Here is a 14,781-nt window from a genome sequence, read left to right on the forward strand (position 1 = left end):
TGTGTGTGTGTTAGTGATAAGCGGGTCAGCTGTTTGTTCACCCACACCAGCCTGCAATTACTAATAACCCATCCGCAACCGCCCGACTATATGTGATAAAGTGAAAATCTGAGTCCCACACCCGACCCTAATCCACAAATGACAAGCCTTTTTAGATAGGCTTATGTTTCTGCTTATAATTTACGACATTTTTGTAGGCTATTTGTTAGTCAACTTGTCTATAGGTACATGCAGCTTCTGTTCTGTTATTATGCCTACTTGTTGCCCTAGAAGACTAAATAAAGCCTTGCTCACCAGAATAATGTCATAGATCGATAGAATGAATGCTTCAATCTAGTTGACATGAGTAAAGTTTGTTTTCTCTTTCATCCCTGCTTCACTTGAGCAGCAAAGATGTTTAGGGACTGTGGAGAACATGCAATAACAAAAACAAATACGTAAAAGATTTACGTGCAACATGTCCAAATGACATCAGCTTGACCGGTTTTAAGGAAATTAAAAGCTGTTAAAACAACCCAACATGTTTCGGATAAGATTTACGTTTTGGCTTGGATGCATATTTTATGTTTTTGAAATGCTATCAGCTTTTATGATGCTGATAAAGATCGCACCTTTACAGACGGTCCTTAACCGCGCATTCATTCTCTCAAGATGCTGAAATGTGAATTTGGTCTCTCATTTTACTGCAAGAAATGTTTAATTCTGCAGGAGTTCCTAATATATTAGGCTATATGAGATGTTATAGACCTACAGTCAGTGTCCAGATTTCAGTCAGGTTACTATTCCATTTAACCCATCTGAACAGTAGGTTACAGTCCCCTTGATGTGCCATACTGAAGTCCCCGTCTTGTGACTGTCGAATTTGTATAACGCCTCACAATCATCACACATAACAAAGCTGGCACTGCTATCATACTCTTTTAGCATTTCACCAAATCTTTCCCAAACATTACACTACTATTCTGGCCCTCCCTTTTATGTATTTTCTCCATTTCGCAGCTTTTCTCTTATTGAATTAAACTCCGACATTGTCCTTTTTGCCTCAGTGGATCGATGTTAACTTTTACTGCTCAAGTTCCCAAAAGGCAATTGCTGTGTATTTGGCGCACTATAGTAATGCCCTGAAGCTTAGGCATAAGCTACACACTAACGGCAGATAAAAAGAATGAAAGAAAAACCTCAATGTAGCCTATAGAAATGAATTGCACAAGAATGATACATTTATGGATTTTTGTATACATTGTTTTCTCTTTATTCTACCAGCCCACCACCCACACGTTCTTCATCCACACAATACTATATTTCATGGCCCTAAACCCGCCCGCCGCATGGATATAACCGTGGGTAATGCGGGTTATGAGTCAACCCACGCATCACTAGTGTGTGTATCCCATCATCCCAAGCTAGCCTTGTGTGTGTGTGCAGCCTATGTGTGTGTATAGCAGTGTGTGCATTTATCAATCTTTTTTCCACCTCCTACTCCTCCTCTAATGTGATCAGAGTGCTTGCCCTCTCTGACTCTCTGAGTTCTGTTTATGTGTTTATGTTTACGTTGAGTGCTCCGCTGCCAGCCTGGTGAGTCAGTCATTTATTTATTCTATCACAGTGCCAGGGCGTTAATGTGTGTCACATCCTGTGCTTTGGGTTTTTCTGTCCATTAAAAGGCCAATCGTCACGGCCTGTGGGGTCAGAACAGGAGAGAAGCCCAGGGATGGAAGACTGAGTATGAATTACTGGGATTACTGTAGTCGAACAACTACATGACAAGGTTGATATCTGACAGCAGCAAAAAATTTGACATTTTACGCTGGCTTGCACTGCTGATGATCTGTGATAGAAGATTTGTGAGTGTGTGTGCCTGTATGTCTGCCTGTGTGTACAGTATGTGTGTATATGTGTGTGTATGTGTGTGTGTGTGTATGAGTGTGTGCGTCTGCCTGTATGTACGTGTGTATATGTATGTGTTTGCATATGCGCGCCTGCGTGTTAATGCTTGTGTATTTGTGCGTTTGTGTGTGTGTATGCGTCCATTACCTGGCCACGTGGTTGACTACAGGGGCGAAGTTGGTTGGTCCGTAGAGCTGAACAGTCTTCAGACTCTCGTGATAGGCCTCCAGGATGCCCTCTATACCGTTACAGTAGGGGTTCTCTATGTTACCGTTCTGGAGAGGAGAACAAGAGAACAATCAACAGGTTTAAAAAAGTTTGCTATAGTTTATCTATACCATTAAAGTAGGGCTTCTCTATGTTAACGTTCTGGAGAGGAGAAACAATCAACAGGGTAAAATCTCTTGTATTTAATAAATCAAGATCTTCTTTCTGGAGTGGACCATCATTCGCTGAATTTGGTGAATCAAGTAAATTCAAGTCCAGTCCAGTTCAATCTTGTCCAGTCCAGTTCAGTTCAGTAACAAGTGACCACAAAGGGCTCTGTGTTTGACTCACCAGGGGGAACTCATGTGAGACCCGTCCATCCGGGGGCAGCGTGGCTCCAAAGCCCAGGGCAGGGAACATCTTATCACTGTCGTAATCCTGAATGATCTCCCCTACAGCCTTCAAGGCCATGGCGTATGCATTCATCTGGTATGGGTTCATGTAGTGTAGAGAAGTGGACTGGGACGGGTTACCTAGGGAGGGGGAAGAAGGCAGAGGTCAATATACAGTATGACCACTTTGTTCATTGTTGAGAAAGGGGGCTGGAATGCTGTTTCAACTAAATCAAGCGCAGCAGGTTCATACAGGAAACCTGAGTATTGTAGTGTTCACCTACCAACAGGACAACGACCCTAAGAACACAGCCAAGACAATGCAGGAGTGGCTTCGGGACAAGCCTCTGAATGTCCTTGAGTGGCTCAGTCAGAGACCGGACTTGAACCCGATCTAACATCTCTGGAGAGACCTGAAAATAGCTGTGCAGCAATGCTCCCCATCCAACCTGACAGAGCTTGAGAGGATCTGCAGAGAAGAATGGGAGAAACTCCCCAAATACAGATGTGCCAAGCTTGTAGCGTCATAACCAAGAAGACTTGATGCTGTAATCGCTGCCAAAGGTGCTTCAACAAAGTACTGAGTAAAGGGTCTGAATACCTATGTAAATGTGATATTTATATTTTTCATTTTTAATAAATTAGCAAAAAAATTGTAAAAACCTGTTTTTGCTTTGTGTGTAGATTGGGGGGCATTTAATACATTTTTGTACAAGGCTGTAACATAACTAAATGTGAAAAAAGTCAAGGGGTCTGAATACTTTCCGAGGGCACTGTATATAATATACATACACTACCAGTCAAAAGTTTGGACACACCTACTCATTCAAGGAAGATAGCCCATATTATGGCAAGAACAGCTCAAATAAGAAAAGAGAAACGACAGTCCATCATTACTTTAAGACACGACGGTCAGTAAATACGGAACATTTCAAGAACTTTGAAGATTTCTTCAAGTGCAGTCGCAAAAACCATCAAGCGCTATGATGAAACTGTCTCTCATGATGACCGCCACAGGAATAGAAGACCCACAGTTACCTCTGCTGCAGAGGATAAATTCATTAGACTTACCAGCCTCAGAGATTGCAGCCCAAATAAATGCTTCACAGAGTTCAAGTCACAGACACATCTCAACATCAACTGTTCAAAGGGGACTGTGTGAATCAGGTCTTCATGGTCGAATTCCTGCAAAGAAACCACTACTAAAGGACACCAATAAGAAGAAGAGACCTGCTTGGGCCAAGAAACACGAGTAATGGAAATTAGACCGGTGGAAATGTGTCCTTTGGTCTGTAGTCCAAATTGGAGATTTTTGGTTCCAACCGCCGTGTCTTTGTGAGACGCGGTGTGGGTGAACGGATGATCTCCGCATGTGTAGTTCCCACCGTAAAGCATGGAGGAGGAGGTGTTATGTGGGGGTGCTTTGCTGGTGACACTGTCTGTGACTTATTTAGAATTCAAGGCACACTTAACCAGCATGGCTACCACAGCATTCTGCAGCGATACGCCATCCCATCTGGATTGGGCTTAGTGGGACTATAATTTGTTTTTTAACAGGACAATGACCACTCCAGGCTGTGTAAGGGCTATTTTACCAAGAAGGAGAGTGATGGAATGCTGCATCAGATGACCTGGCCTCCACAATCCCTCGACCTCAACCCAATTGAGATGGTTTGGAATGAGTCGGACCGCAGAGCGAAGGAAAAGCAGCCAACAAGTGCTCAGCATATGTGGGAACTCCTTCAAGACTTTTGGAAAAGCATCCCAGGTGAAACTGGTTGAGAGAATGCCAAGAGTGTGAAAAGCTGTCATCAAGTTAAAGGGTGGCTATTTGAAGAATCTCAAATATAAAATATATTTAGATTTGTTTAACACTTTTTTGGTTACTACATGATTCCATATGTGTTATTTCATAGTTTTAATGTCTTCACTATTATTCTAGAATGTAGAAATAGTAAAAATAAAGAAAAGCCCTTGAATGAGTAGGTGTGTCCAAACTTTTGACTGGCACGGTATATACACTGCTCAAAAAAAAAAAGGGAACACTTAAACAACACAATGTAACTCCAAGTCAATCACACTTCTGTGAAATCAAACTGTCCACTTAGGAAGCAACACTGATTGACAATAAATGTCACATGCTGTTGTGCAAATGGAAAAGATAACAGGTGGAAATTATAGGCAATTAGCAAGACACCCCCAATAAAGGACTGGTTTTGCAGGTGGTGACCACAGACCACTTCTCAGTTCCTATGCTTCCTGGCTGATGTTTTGGTCACTTTTGAATGCTGGCGGTGCTTTCACTCTAGTGGGAGCATGAGACGGAGTCTACAACCCACACAAGTGGCTCAGGTAGTGCAGCTCATCCAGGATGGCACATCAATGCGAGCTGTGGCAAGAAGGTTTGCTGTGTCTGTCAGCGTAGTGTCCAGAGCATGGAGGCGCTACCAGGAGACAGGCCAGTACATCAGGAGACATGGAGGAGGCCGTAGGAGGGCAACAACCCAGCAGCAGGACTGCTACCTCCGCCTTTGTGCAAGGAGGAGCAGGAGGAGCACTGCCAGAGCCCTGCAAAATGACCTCCAGCAGGCCACAAATGTGCATGTGTCTGCTCAAATGGTCAGAAACAGACTCCATGAGGGTGGTATGAGGGCCCGACATCCACAGGTGGGGGTTGTGCTTACAGCCCAACACCGTGCAGGATGTTTGTCATTTGCCAGAGAACACCAAGATTGGCAAATTCGCCACTGGTGCCCTGTGCTCTTCACATATGAAAGCAGGTTCACACTGAGCACATGTGACAGACGTGACAGAGTCTGGAGACGCCGTGGAGAACGTTCTGCTGCCTGCAACATCCTCCAGCATGACCGGTTTGGCGGTGGGTCAGTCATGGTGTGGGGTGGCATTTCTTTGGGGGGCCGCACAGCCCTCCATGTGCTCGCCAGAGGTAGCCTGACTGCCATTAGGTACCGAGATGAGATCCTCAGACCCCTTGTGAGACCATATGCTGGTGCGGTTGGCCCTGGGTTCCTCCTAATGCAAGACAATGCTAGACCTCATGTGGCTGGAGTGTGTCAGCAGTTCCTGCAAGAGGAAGGCATTGATGCTATGGACCGCCCGTTCCCCAGACCTGAATCCAATTGAGCACATCTGGGACATCATGTCTCGCTCCATCCACCAACGCCACGTTGCACCACAGACTGTCCAGGAGTTGGCGGATGCTTTAGTCCAGGTCTGGGAGGAGATCCCTCAGGAGACCATCCGCCACCTCATCAGGAGCATGCCCAGGCGTTGTAGGGAGGTCATACAGGCACGTGGAGGCCACACACACTACTGAGCCTCATTTTGACTTGTTTTAAGGACATTACATCAAAGTTGGATCAGCCTGTAGTGTGGTTTTCCACTTTAATTTTGAGGGTGACTCCAAATCCAGACCTCCATGGGTTGATACATTTGATTTCCATTGATAATTTTTGTGTGATGTTGTTGTCAGCACATTCAACTATGTAAAGAAAAAAGTATTTAATAAGATTATTTCATTCATTCAGATCTAGGATGTGTTATTTTATTGTTCCCTTAATTTTTTTGAGCAGTGTATATAATTGTTTTGCATACAATATAGCTCAGTATTTGTATTATTTATTTGATAGTCTTTTTTGCTCATTTTTATCAAGGGATCCAATAATTACAGACCCCATTGTATGCTCTGGCAGTGAGCTACAGCGAAGGAGCAGAGCCTAACGCCAAGACTAATGTAAGTGCATGTATTGCAATCTTTTCTAATAAATGGTTAAACAAATATGTGGCGTTTCCTGTCTGAAACTTAACATCAAGTCCACATCCCAGTTCATCCCTAACCCAAATACAGCTAAAAAATAATAATGATTCAGAACTCTCCTTCTCTTCAACCCCTCAAAGATAAACTACTGCCTGCTCTCACCAGCCCTGTCACACAATGAATGAGAATAGGAAGGAATACTCTGATAGGCTAGGAGCTCAATGGAAGGGTAGGAAATCAAAAATGAACTACTGAGCTAGAGGCTCCAAATAAGTGGAGTGATTAGACTTAAGTGTGGCCTTTTAGACTGTGGTAAGGAGGGTGTATTCAGCCATCTTGCGTGCCATTTGGGCTCTGACGCAGTGCTATTCTGGGGCACAGTGGCAGCCACTTCAGGGACAGCATGGTGGTATTGACAATAGGCACTCAGGAAGAAAGGCAGGGGGTGACCCAGACCCAGAGAGACACGTAGAGTATGGAGGAATACTGAGGTTTTGAGTGTGTGTTTCAAGTTTTATTTGTCACAAGAACAAGTACAGTGAAATGCTTAACTTGCTAGCCCTACCCAACAGTGCAGTATTCAATATCAAAATAGTATAACAAATAAGAAAATAATAAAAACAATAAAAATAAACATGAGAAATAGAAAATAGGAGAAAGAAAAAAATATGAATGTAAGCAATTGTCATGACTGTCCTGTTCTGGTTGCAAATGTGCAGATCAGGTTTACAATGGATAACTTCTACCAGACCCCTCTCACCCGCAGAGGGGAGGAGGGATTGGTGTGGTTTTTTTTGACACTTCACACCCTGTCATAAATTTTATGCAGGAGAAGATTCTCTCCTGACCCTCCAGTATTTGCTAAAGGAATGCTTTGTCTGCAGATACGTTTTTCCCGCCCAAAGCTCTAACGTCTAAAAAGTGAATACCGGAACAATATTCCTAACAGAAGAACGTGGGGAATGGTCAGTGGGGATCTAACGAATGATCATATCTTATGGATTGTTATTTTGTGATGTCACTAAAACTAGTCTCAAGAAAATACTGTAACTTGAAAAGTATACACACTATATATGTCAAGTTTTCATCTTTTATGTTGTATAGGAAATATGAAGAATTACATTTTTGTTAAGATAGGAATGTGATTTTAGTTCTGACGAGATCATAGAATGCTTTGCACAAGTAATTAGCCACGCCCCGAGGGAGCTCAGAGAGTGTGTCCGCATGACGGAATGCCCCTTTTAACCAGAGTGTATGTCACGATCGTCGGAAGGAGCGGACCAATACGCAGCGCGTGGAGTGAACATGATGACTTTATTTATAAAGCAACCACGTAAAAACAACAAAAGACGACAGTGAAGTCCTAACGTAACAATACACTGAACTTGGAACAATAACCCACAAAACAAAGGTGAAAACTGACAGTTTAAATATGGCTCCCAATCAGAGATAACGAGCCGACAGCTGACACTCGTTACCTCCGATTGGGAGTCATTGACTACAACATACAACCACCTAGCAAAACAACCCACAGACCTGCAAACATAGAAATACACCCGACAGAACTACCAACATAGAAAAACACCCAAATCCCCAACAAAACAACATACACTCTAGCTCACATACAAAAGTCCTAGAGCCAGAGTGTCACAGTGTATAAAAGGATGACTTAAGAATTAACATATCAGACCAGAAAGACTCGAGCTGTAGCTCATGTCTCTATATTGGTTACAACCCTGAAAATCAACATGAGGTGAAGACGACAAAGTCACCTCTCTAACAGTCAATGTTATGGCTGATTAGCTGTTCTAAGTCCTGTATCTAGGAAAGTGTATTGAAGTCGGACCATCCTGTTACTCTCTTCAAACCATCGTCTACTACACTGCTCTCATCACCCAACTGGGGATCATCGACATGGCTGATTAGCTGTCTTCAGAGGACCACTCTTCAGAACGAGTGAAAGGAAACACCACCCTGTTGTTTTTTTCCCAGACTACATGACCAGTCATTGAAGCCACGGGCAACTAAGAAGAAGGACATTGTGACCTCTTGTGAACAATCAGAGCCTTACACTCAAAGTTCGAGAAAAGGCCCAACCGACCCCTTCCCAAGAAGGCTTGAGTCCAACAGAGATAAACGATGAAGGAAGAAATCCAATGTAAATACATTCATGATTTCTTACTCCAAACGGGCGGCGGTTAATGTGCAAAGTATTATGATTACTGTGAGGGTAGCTTCCAAATGTATAAATGTTGTGTCTCTCTTTCTGTCTCTCTTTCTCTCTTTCTCTCTACTCCTCCCTCTTTTGGTAAACAAGCAGTCATGTTGTTGTTAGTCCGCTAGGGACCTGTTTCCATCGTATTCAGTTTCTAATCAATAACCTATACCGTGTGTGTGTGTGTATCCTGTGTTATCATTTAGTTACTTAGTAAATAAATAATTAAACAAATGTGTGTGGTACGGAATTATCAGTAAAGCTGGGTTTTTTGCAGATACAAGGAGTATACAACGTTCAGAATGATGATATGATATGAGGTAATGATTAATAAGTGACTGTTATCGATGTAATAGATATATATACCTTCTAGAGTTTAATTCGGGAGATGGTAACTCTTTAAACAACCTCTTCCATGGTGCCCCAAATCCTAATGAGTTAATTGTTACATGATTAATTTAATTGGGTAACAATTAAACATAGTTCGTTAATTGGAAAAAATAATAGTCATCAGATTAATGTTAAGTCACAACACTATATACAGGGTCAGTGGCAGTACCAAATGTACAATGTTCAGGATAATGAAGTATTTGAGGTACAGTCGTGGTCAAAAGTTTTGAGAATGACACAAGTATTGGTCTTCACAAAGTTTGCTGCTTCAGTGTTTTTAGATATTTTTGTCAGATGTTACTATGGTATACTGAAGTATAATTACAAGCATTCCATAGGTGTCAAAGGCTTTTATTGACAATTACATTAAGTTTATGCAAAGAGTCAATATTTGCATTGTTGACCCTTCTTTTTCAAGACCTCTGCAATCCGCCCTGGCATGCTGTCAATTAACTTCTGGGCCACATCCTGACTGATGGCAGCCCATTCTTGCATAATCAATGCTTGGAGTTTGTCAGAATCTGTGGGTTTTTGTTTGTCCACCTGCCTCTTGAGGATCGACCTCAAGTTCTCAATGGGATTAAGGCCATGGATCCAAAATGTAAATGTTTTGTTCCCCAAGCCACTTAGTTATCACTTTTGCCTTATGGCAAGGTGCTCCATCATGCTGGAAAAGGCATTGTTCGTCACCAAACTGTTCTTGGATGGTTGGGAGAAGTTACTCTCGGAGGATGTGTTGGCACCATTCTTTATTCATGGCTGTGTTCTTAGGCAAAATTGTGAATGAGCCAACTCCCTTGGCTGAGAAGCAACCCCACACATGAATGGTCTCAGGATGCTTTACTGTTGGCATGACACAGGACTGATGGTAGCGCTCACCTTGTCTTCTCCGGACAAGCTTTTTTCCAGATGCCCCAAACAATCGGAAAGGTGATTCATCAGAGAAAATGACTTTACCCCAGTCCTCAGCAGTCCAATCCCTGTACCTTTTGCAGAATATCAGTCTGTCCCTGATGTTTTCCTGGAGAGAAGTGGCTTCCTCGCTGCCCTTCTTGACACCAGGCCATCCTCCAAAATTCTTCGCTTCACTGTGCGTGCAGATGCACTCACACCTGCCTGCTGCCATTCCTGAGTAAGCTCTGCACTGGTGGTGCACCGATCCCGCAGCTGAATCAACTTTAGGAAACGGTCCAGTCAGACTGTGCATAATTACTGATCGACATCTCACTATGCATCCCAACTAGGCCTAAATACTCACCACCATGTGATCAAGATTAGCAAATCTGTGCCTCACCTGGCTCAAACAGATGCCCAAAAGTACGATGACTAAAGTAAAAAAGGACATAACCAAAACATATTAAATCATACATGGCAGCACACAGACGCCAAATTGAAAAAGGCTTTAATATATCAATTAGAACAATATGTTTTACATAATGATGTCAACAGCGATATGTCTTTGTTCATTCATCCTCAAACATATATTAGAAGATTCTCCATTAATTTCACTCCGAAGAGAATTATCAGGAATACTGATGCAGGAAGGCAACGGAAATATGATAAATTAGCTTCATAATATATATAGTTCAATTACAGTTTTTTTCAAACATGCTACAAGTCGTATCCCACTCTTCTACCTCAGCTGTAAAAGGCAGATGGTCCAGAAGGCGCAACAGTGGGGTGAACATTGTAAACAGGGAGAGATGGGAGAATCCCTCTACATAGCAGATCATGGGGTAGATAGAGACTAATCATAATCAAAGTACAATACTTTGTCAAAGTATGTTATCACATGTAATAGGCCTACATGTAGATCCCATTAAAGAAGATACACTACCTCCCAGCCACCCTTGACTTTAGGTACAGAAATAACCAGCAATCCAATTACCTTACTGTGGCATGTTTGCCGCTGCAAGGAACATTAGAACTGAAGCAACTTTTCAAGGCCATCCTTACTACTGGCACACAGTGGCTACTGCTCTCCACATCTACAGCCATTACTCCAATTTTCAAACCTTTAAAAATATTTCCGAACATCATCATGGCGAAACTTTTTGGCAATCCTCCACTCATGATCATCGCTGCTACATATTTCAGATTAATGCATTTGATTACATCATACAGATGAAATCAAGTCTTGGGAACAATACAAAAAATGCTAATCTATAGGGAGTCTTAAATGAGGGCAATATTCCAATGACTACATTTCAAATACTTTTTCTGAGGCAACCCAGTTTCAGTCATATGTAATAGAAATGTCAACATCCCATTCTTCACATTTAAACCCAAATCATTTAAGGATTCATACCGATCAAATCAAAACAAGACGGGACTACTTATAACTATGTATGACACATCAAAATGTGAGCCTCTGAGAAATCCACAATGTCAATAAACTGGATAAGTGGCAGTGTTTCTTCACCCCCCCACACATTTTCAATGTGAAGAGCAAATGCCATCTTCCCCATCCCTTCTCAGGGAACTAACTGTCAGAGGTGTACGGATGCATTGTTCTAGTTGTGGCAGGTTGCCCTGCTGGTACACCTCTGATAAGCAACATAAGGAAAACATGCCAGAGAGAAAACAGACATCTCAAACTTTGAGATCAAGGGGACAACGGTTGTCAGCCCACACATACGGTACAAGCCTACCCATACGCACATTTGAACACATATACACACACTCTTGGGACACGCCATTTCTGACAACCTATTTCTACAGTTGAAAACAGGTCCGTTTTATCTTGGCTTCCCAAACTAAATGAAAAAAACTGCCTTTAAGAGATATTCTACAATGTATTCTCAACGGAGCATTACATATTAATTTACATCAATTAAAGTAGGTGCAGGACTTGCAATTAATTGCAATTCATCTGATCACTCTTCATAACATTCTGGAGTATATGCAAATTGCCATCATAAAAACTGAGGCAGCAGACTTTGTGAAAATTAATATTTGTGTAATTCTCAAAACTTTTGACCACGACTGTATATACATGGCAGAAATGAGGAGAAAGTGACTGGTAGCAGGATAAATAATAATAATAATAGTAAACAGTATGGCAGTAGTATAAATGGTGAGTGGTGGTGAGTGTGTGTATGTAAGTTTTAGTGTGTGGGTGTTAATGTGAGTGTGTGTGTGTGTGTGTGCAAGAGTGTCAGTGTTGGACAGCAGGTAGCTTAGCGGTTAAGAGAGTTGGGCCAGTAACTAAAAGGTGGCTGGTTTGAATCCCCGAGATGACTAGATGACAAATCTGTCAATTTTCCCTTGAGCAAGGCACTTAACCCTAGCTGCTCATGTAAGTCACTCTGGATAAGAGTGTCTGCTAAAAGACAAACAATTTAAATGTAGGCCTGATGGGTGGATATACATGTAAACAGGCCTGAAAAGTGACTGATAGCCGGAATATATTAATGGTAATGTAAACAAGAGTAATAGTGACCAGTAGCAGGATAAATACTAATGGCAATCAATGAACAGCAATGTAGTGGTAGTAATACATCTAATCAATAATAATTTTAGCAGCAGTGTGGCGTTAGTAATGAGTTTGTGAGTGTGTACGTGTGAGTAAGCGTGACAGTGAAGGTGATTCTGAGTGGGTAGAGACCTGTGGATTGACATAGAGTCAGTGTGGCTTGTCTGTGGGAGAGGGAGAGCAGTAGTTGTTAGCCATTTAATAGTCTTATGGCCAGGGGATAGAAGATGTTTAGGAGTCTGTTGGTCTGAGCCTTGCTGCACCGGTACCGCCTGCCGGACGGGAGCACGGAGAACAGTCATGTCTCGGGTGGCTAGTCTCTGGCAATTTTTCGGGCCTTTCTCAGACACCACCTGACCTTCTCACTATAGGCTCTCATCGCCGCTGGTGATCAGGCCTACCACCAGCATGTCGTCAGCAAACCTACTCTTACCACCTGAGGCCTGCCCGTCAGGAAGTCCAGGATCCAGTTGCAGAGGGAGGTGGTCAGTCCCATGGTCCCTAGCTTGGTGACGAGCTTGGAGGGAACTATGGTGTTGAACGCTGAGCTGTAGTCGATGAACAGCATCCTCACATAGGTATTCATATTTTCTAAATGGGAGAGGGCAGTGTGGAGTGTGATTGAGATTGCGTTGTCTGTGGATCTGTTGAGGGGGGTATGCAAATTGGAGTGGGTCCAGGGTGTCTGGCATGATGGAGTTGATGTGTGCCATGACCAGCCTTTCAAAGCAGTTTTGGGGAAAAGGAATGAAGGTAATCAGTCTGTGAAGATGCCTGCCAGCTGGTCAGCATATGCCCTGAGGACATGCCCTGAAATACCGTCTGGCCCTGCGGCCTTAAGAGTGTTGACCTGTTTAAAAACCTTACTCACGTCAGCCTCGGAGAGAGAGATCACCCAGTCCTCTGGATCAGCGGGGGCCCTCATGCAGGGCTCTGTGTTGTTTTTGGTGAAGCATTCATAAAATGCATTGAGTTCGTCTGGTAGAGAGGCATCGTTGGGCAGATCATGGCTAGGTCTTCCTTTGTATAATCCTTCCATAATGTACTGTAGCCCCTGCCACATGCGTCTATAATAGGATTCCACCTTGTTCTGATATTGCCCTTTTGCCTGTTTGATGGCTCTGCGGAGGTCGTAGCGGGACTTCTTGTATGCGTTTGTGTCGTCAGCCGTAGCCTCAGGGTTGGCTGCGATAGCCCTGTGAGCAGTAGCTCTGTCCTTTAACTTAGTGTGCACCTCTGTGTTCATCCAGGGTTTTTGAATGGGGAAGCAGTAAATCTTCACTGTGGGGATGACGTCGGCAATGCATTTCTTGATGACGGAGGTGGTTAGCTCGTCGATGCTATCGGCGGAGTCCCAGTCAGCGGTAGCAAAGCAGTCCTGCAGCATAGCTTCTGGTTCGCTAGGCCATTTTTCTACGGAGCACGTCACAGTTACTTCCTGTTTGAGCTTTTGTTTGTAAACAGGAACCAGGAGTACAGAGTCATGATCTGATTTGCCGAAGAGGCGATGAGGAAAGGTCTTGTATGCTTGCTTGTGGGTTGAGTAACTGTGGTCTTTATCGCCCCTAGTGGCAAAGGAGACTTGTTGATAGAAGTTGGGCATCAAGTGTCCTAGTGACGCGGAATTAAAATCACTGGTAACAAGAAAAGCACACTCCGGCTGCATGGTTTCCTCATTGTCTATAGCCTCATACAGTTCGTCAAGTGCCACTTGTTGTTGTGGTTGTCCTGAGGTGGAATATACAGTACACAGCATTAAAATAAACACCAAAAATGAAAACGAGAGAGAGGTAGAAGGGTCGGCATTTGACCCTCAGGTATTCCAAGATGGGTGAACAATAGGTTGAGACTTCCACTGCTCTAGAGCCTGCACACCATTTGTAATTGACAAAGAGAGATACCCTTAATTGCATTGTGTGTGTGTCTCTGTCTCTCACTCTCTCTCACTTGACGTATCCTCAGAAGTGAGACAGTGGAAGAGCATCACAATTTATTCTAGCCCTCTCTCTCACACACACACACACACACACACACACACAAACACACACACACACACACACATACAGCCTTTAGAATCACTTACCATTAGATGCAGTGAAATCGATGGCCACAGTGAAATTGATCTGGGTCCTGAAATGGGGATGGAGAAGAGAGAGCGAAAAATCAACAAGAGAAGTACATGTAACTACACCTACAAGTCAAACTCCATTACACACCAACAGATATTTATACGCAAAGCACAAACTAAATATATTTTCTTTGGACACACACACAGACACACACACGTGCACACGCACGCACGTGCACACACACACAATGTACATTTAAGACATGGGAATTGCTGCTAATTGCATTGTAGTCACGATCATATTCAAGTGACCCTGGTAATTAATTCACTCTATAGCAGTGTGTGTGTGTGTGTGTGTGTGTGCATGTG

The 14,781-nt window shown here is 43.1% G+C and overlaps 1 protein-coding gene across 2 annotated transcripts in view; it reads right to left on the bottom strand.

The window, feature by feature from the left end:
- LOC121578330 (copine-5) overlaps positions 1 to 14,781 on the bottom strand; it is a 290,164-nt gene that overhangs the window by 26,273 nt on the left and 249,110 nt on the right. For both annotated transcript variants that reach the window (XM_045223995.1, XM_041892641.2), the window contains 3 exons: positions 14,428 to 14,474; positions 2,446 to 2,627; positions 2,035 to 2,162 (listed from right to left, as the gene is read on the bottom strand). In XM_045223995.1, the coding sequence (XP_045079930.1) occupies positions 2,035 to 2,162; positions 2,446 to 2,627; positions 14,428 to 14,474 (357 nt within the window). The remainder of the gene's footprint in view (positions 1 to 2,034; positions 2,163 to 2,445; positions 2,628 to 14,427; positions 14,475 to 14,781) is intronic.

The sequence above is a fragment of the Coregonus clupeaformis genome, chromosome 12, assembly GCF_020615455.1.
Source record: "Coregonus clupeaformis isolate EN_2021a chromosome 12, ASM2061545v1, whole genome shotgun sequence".
NCBI lineage: Eukaryota > Metazoa > Chordata > Actinopteri > Salmoniformes > Salmonidae > Coregonus > Coregonus clupeaformis.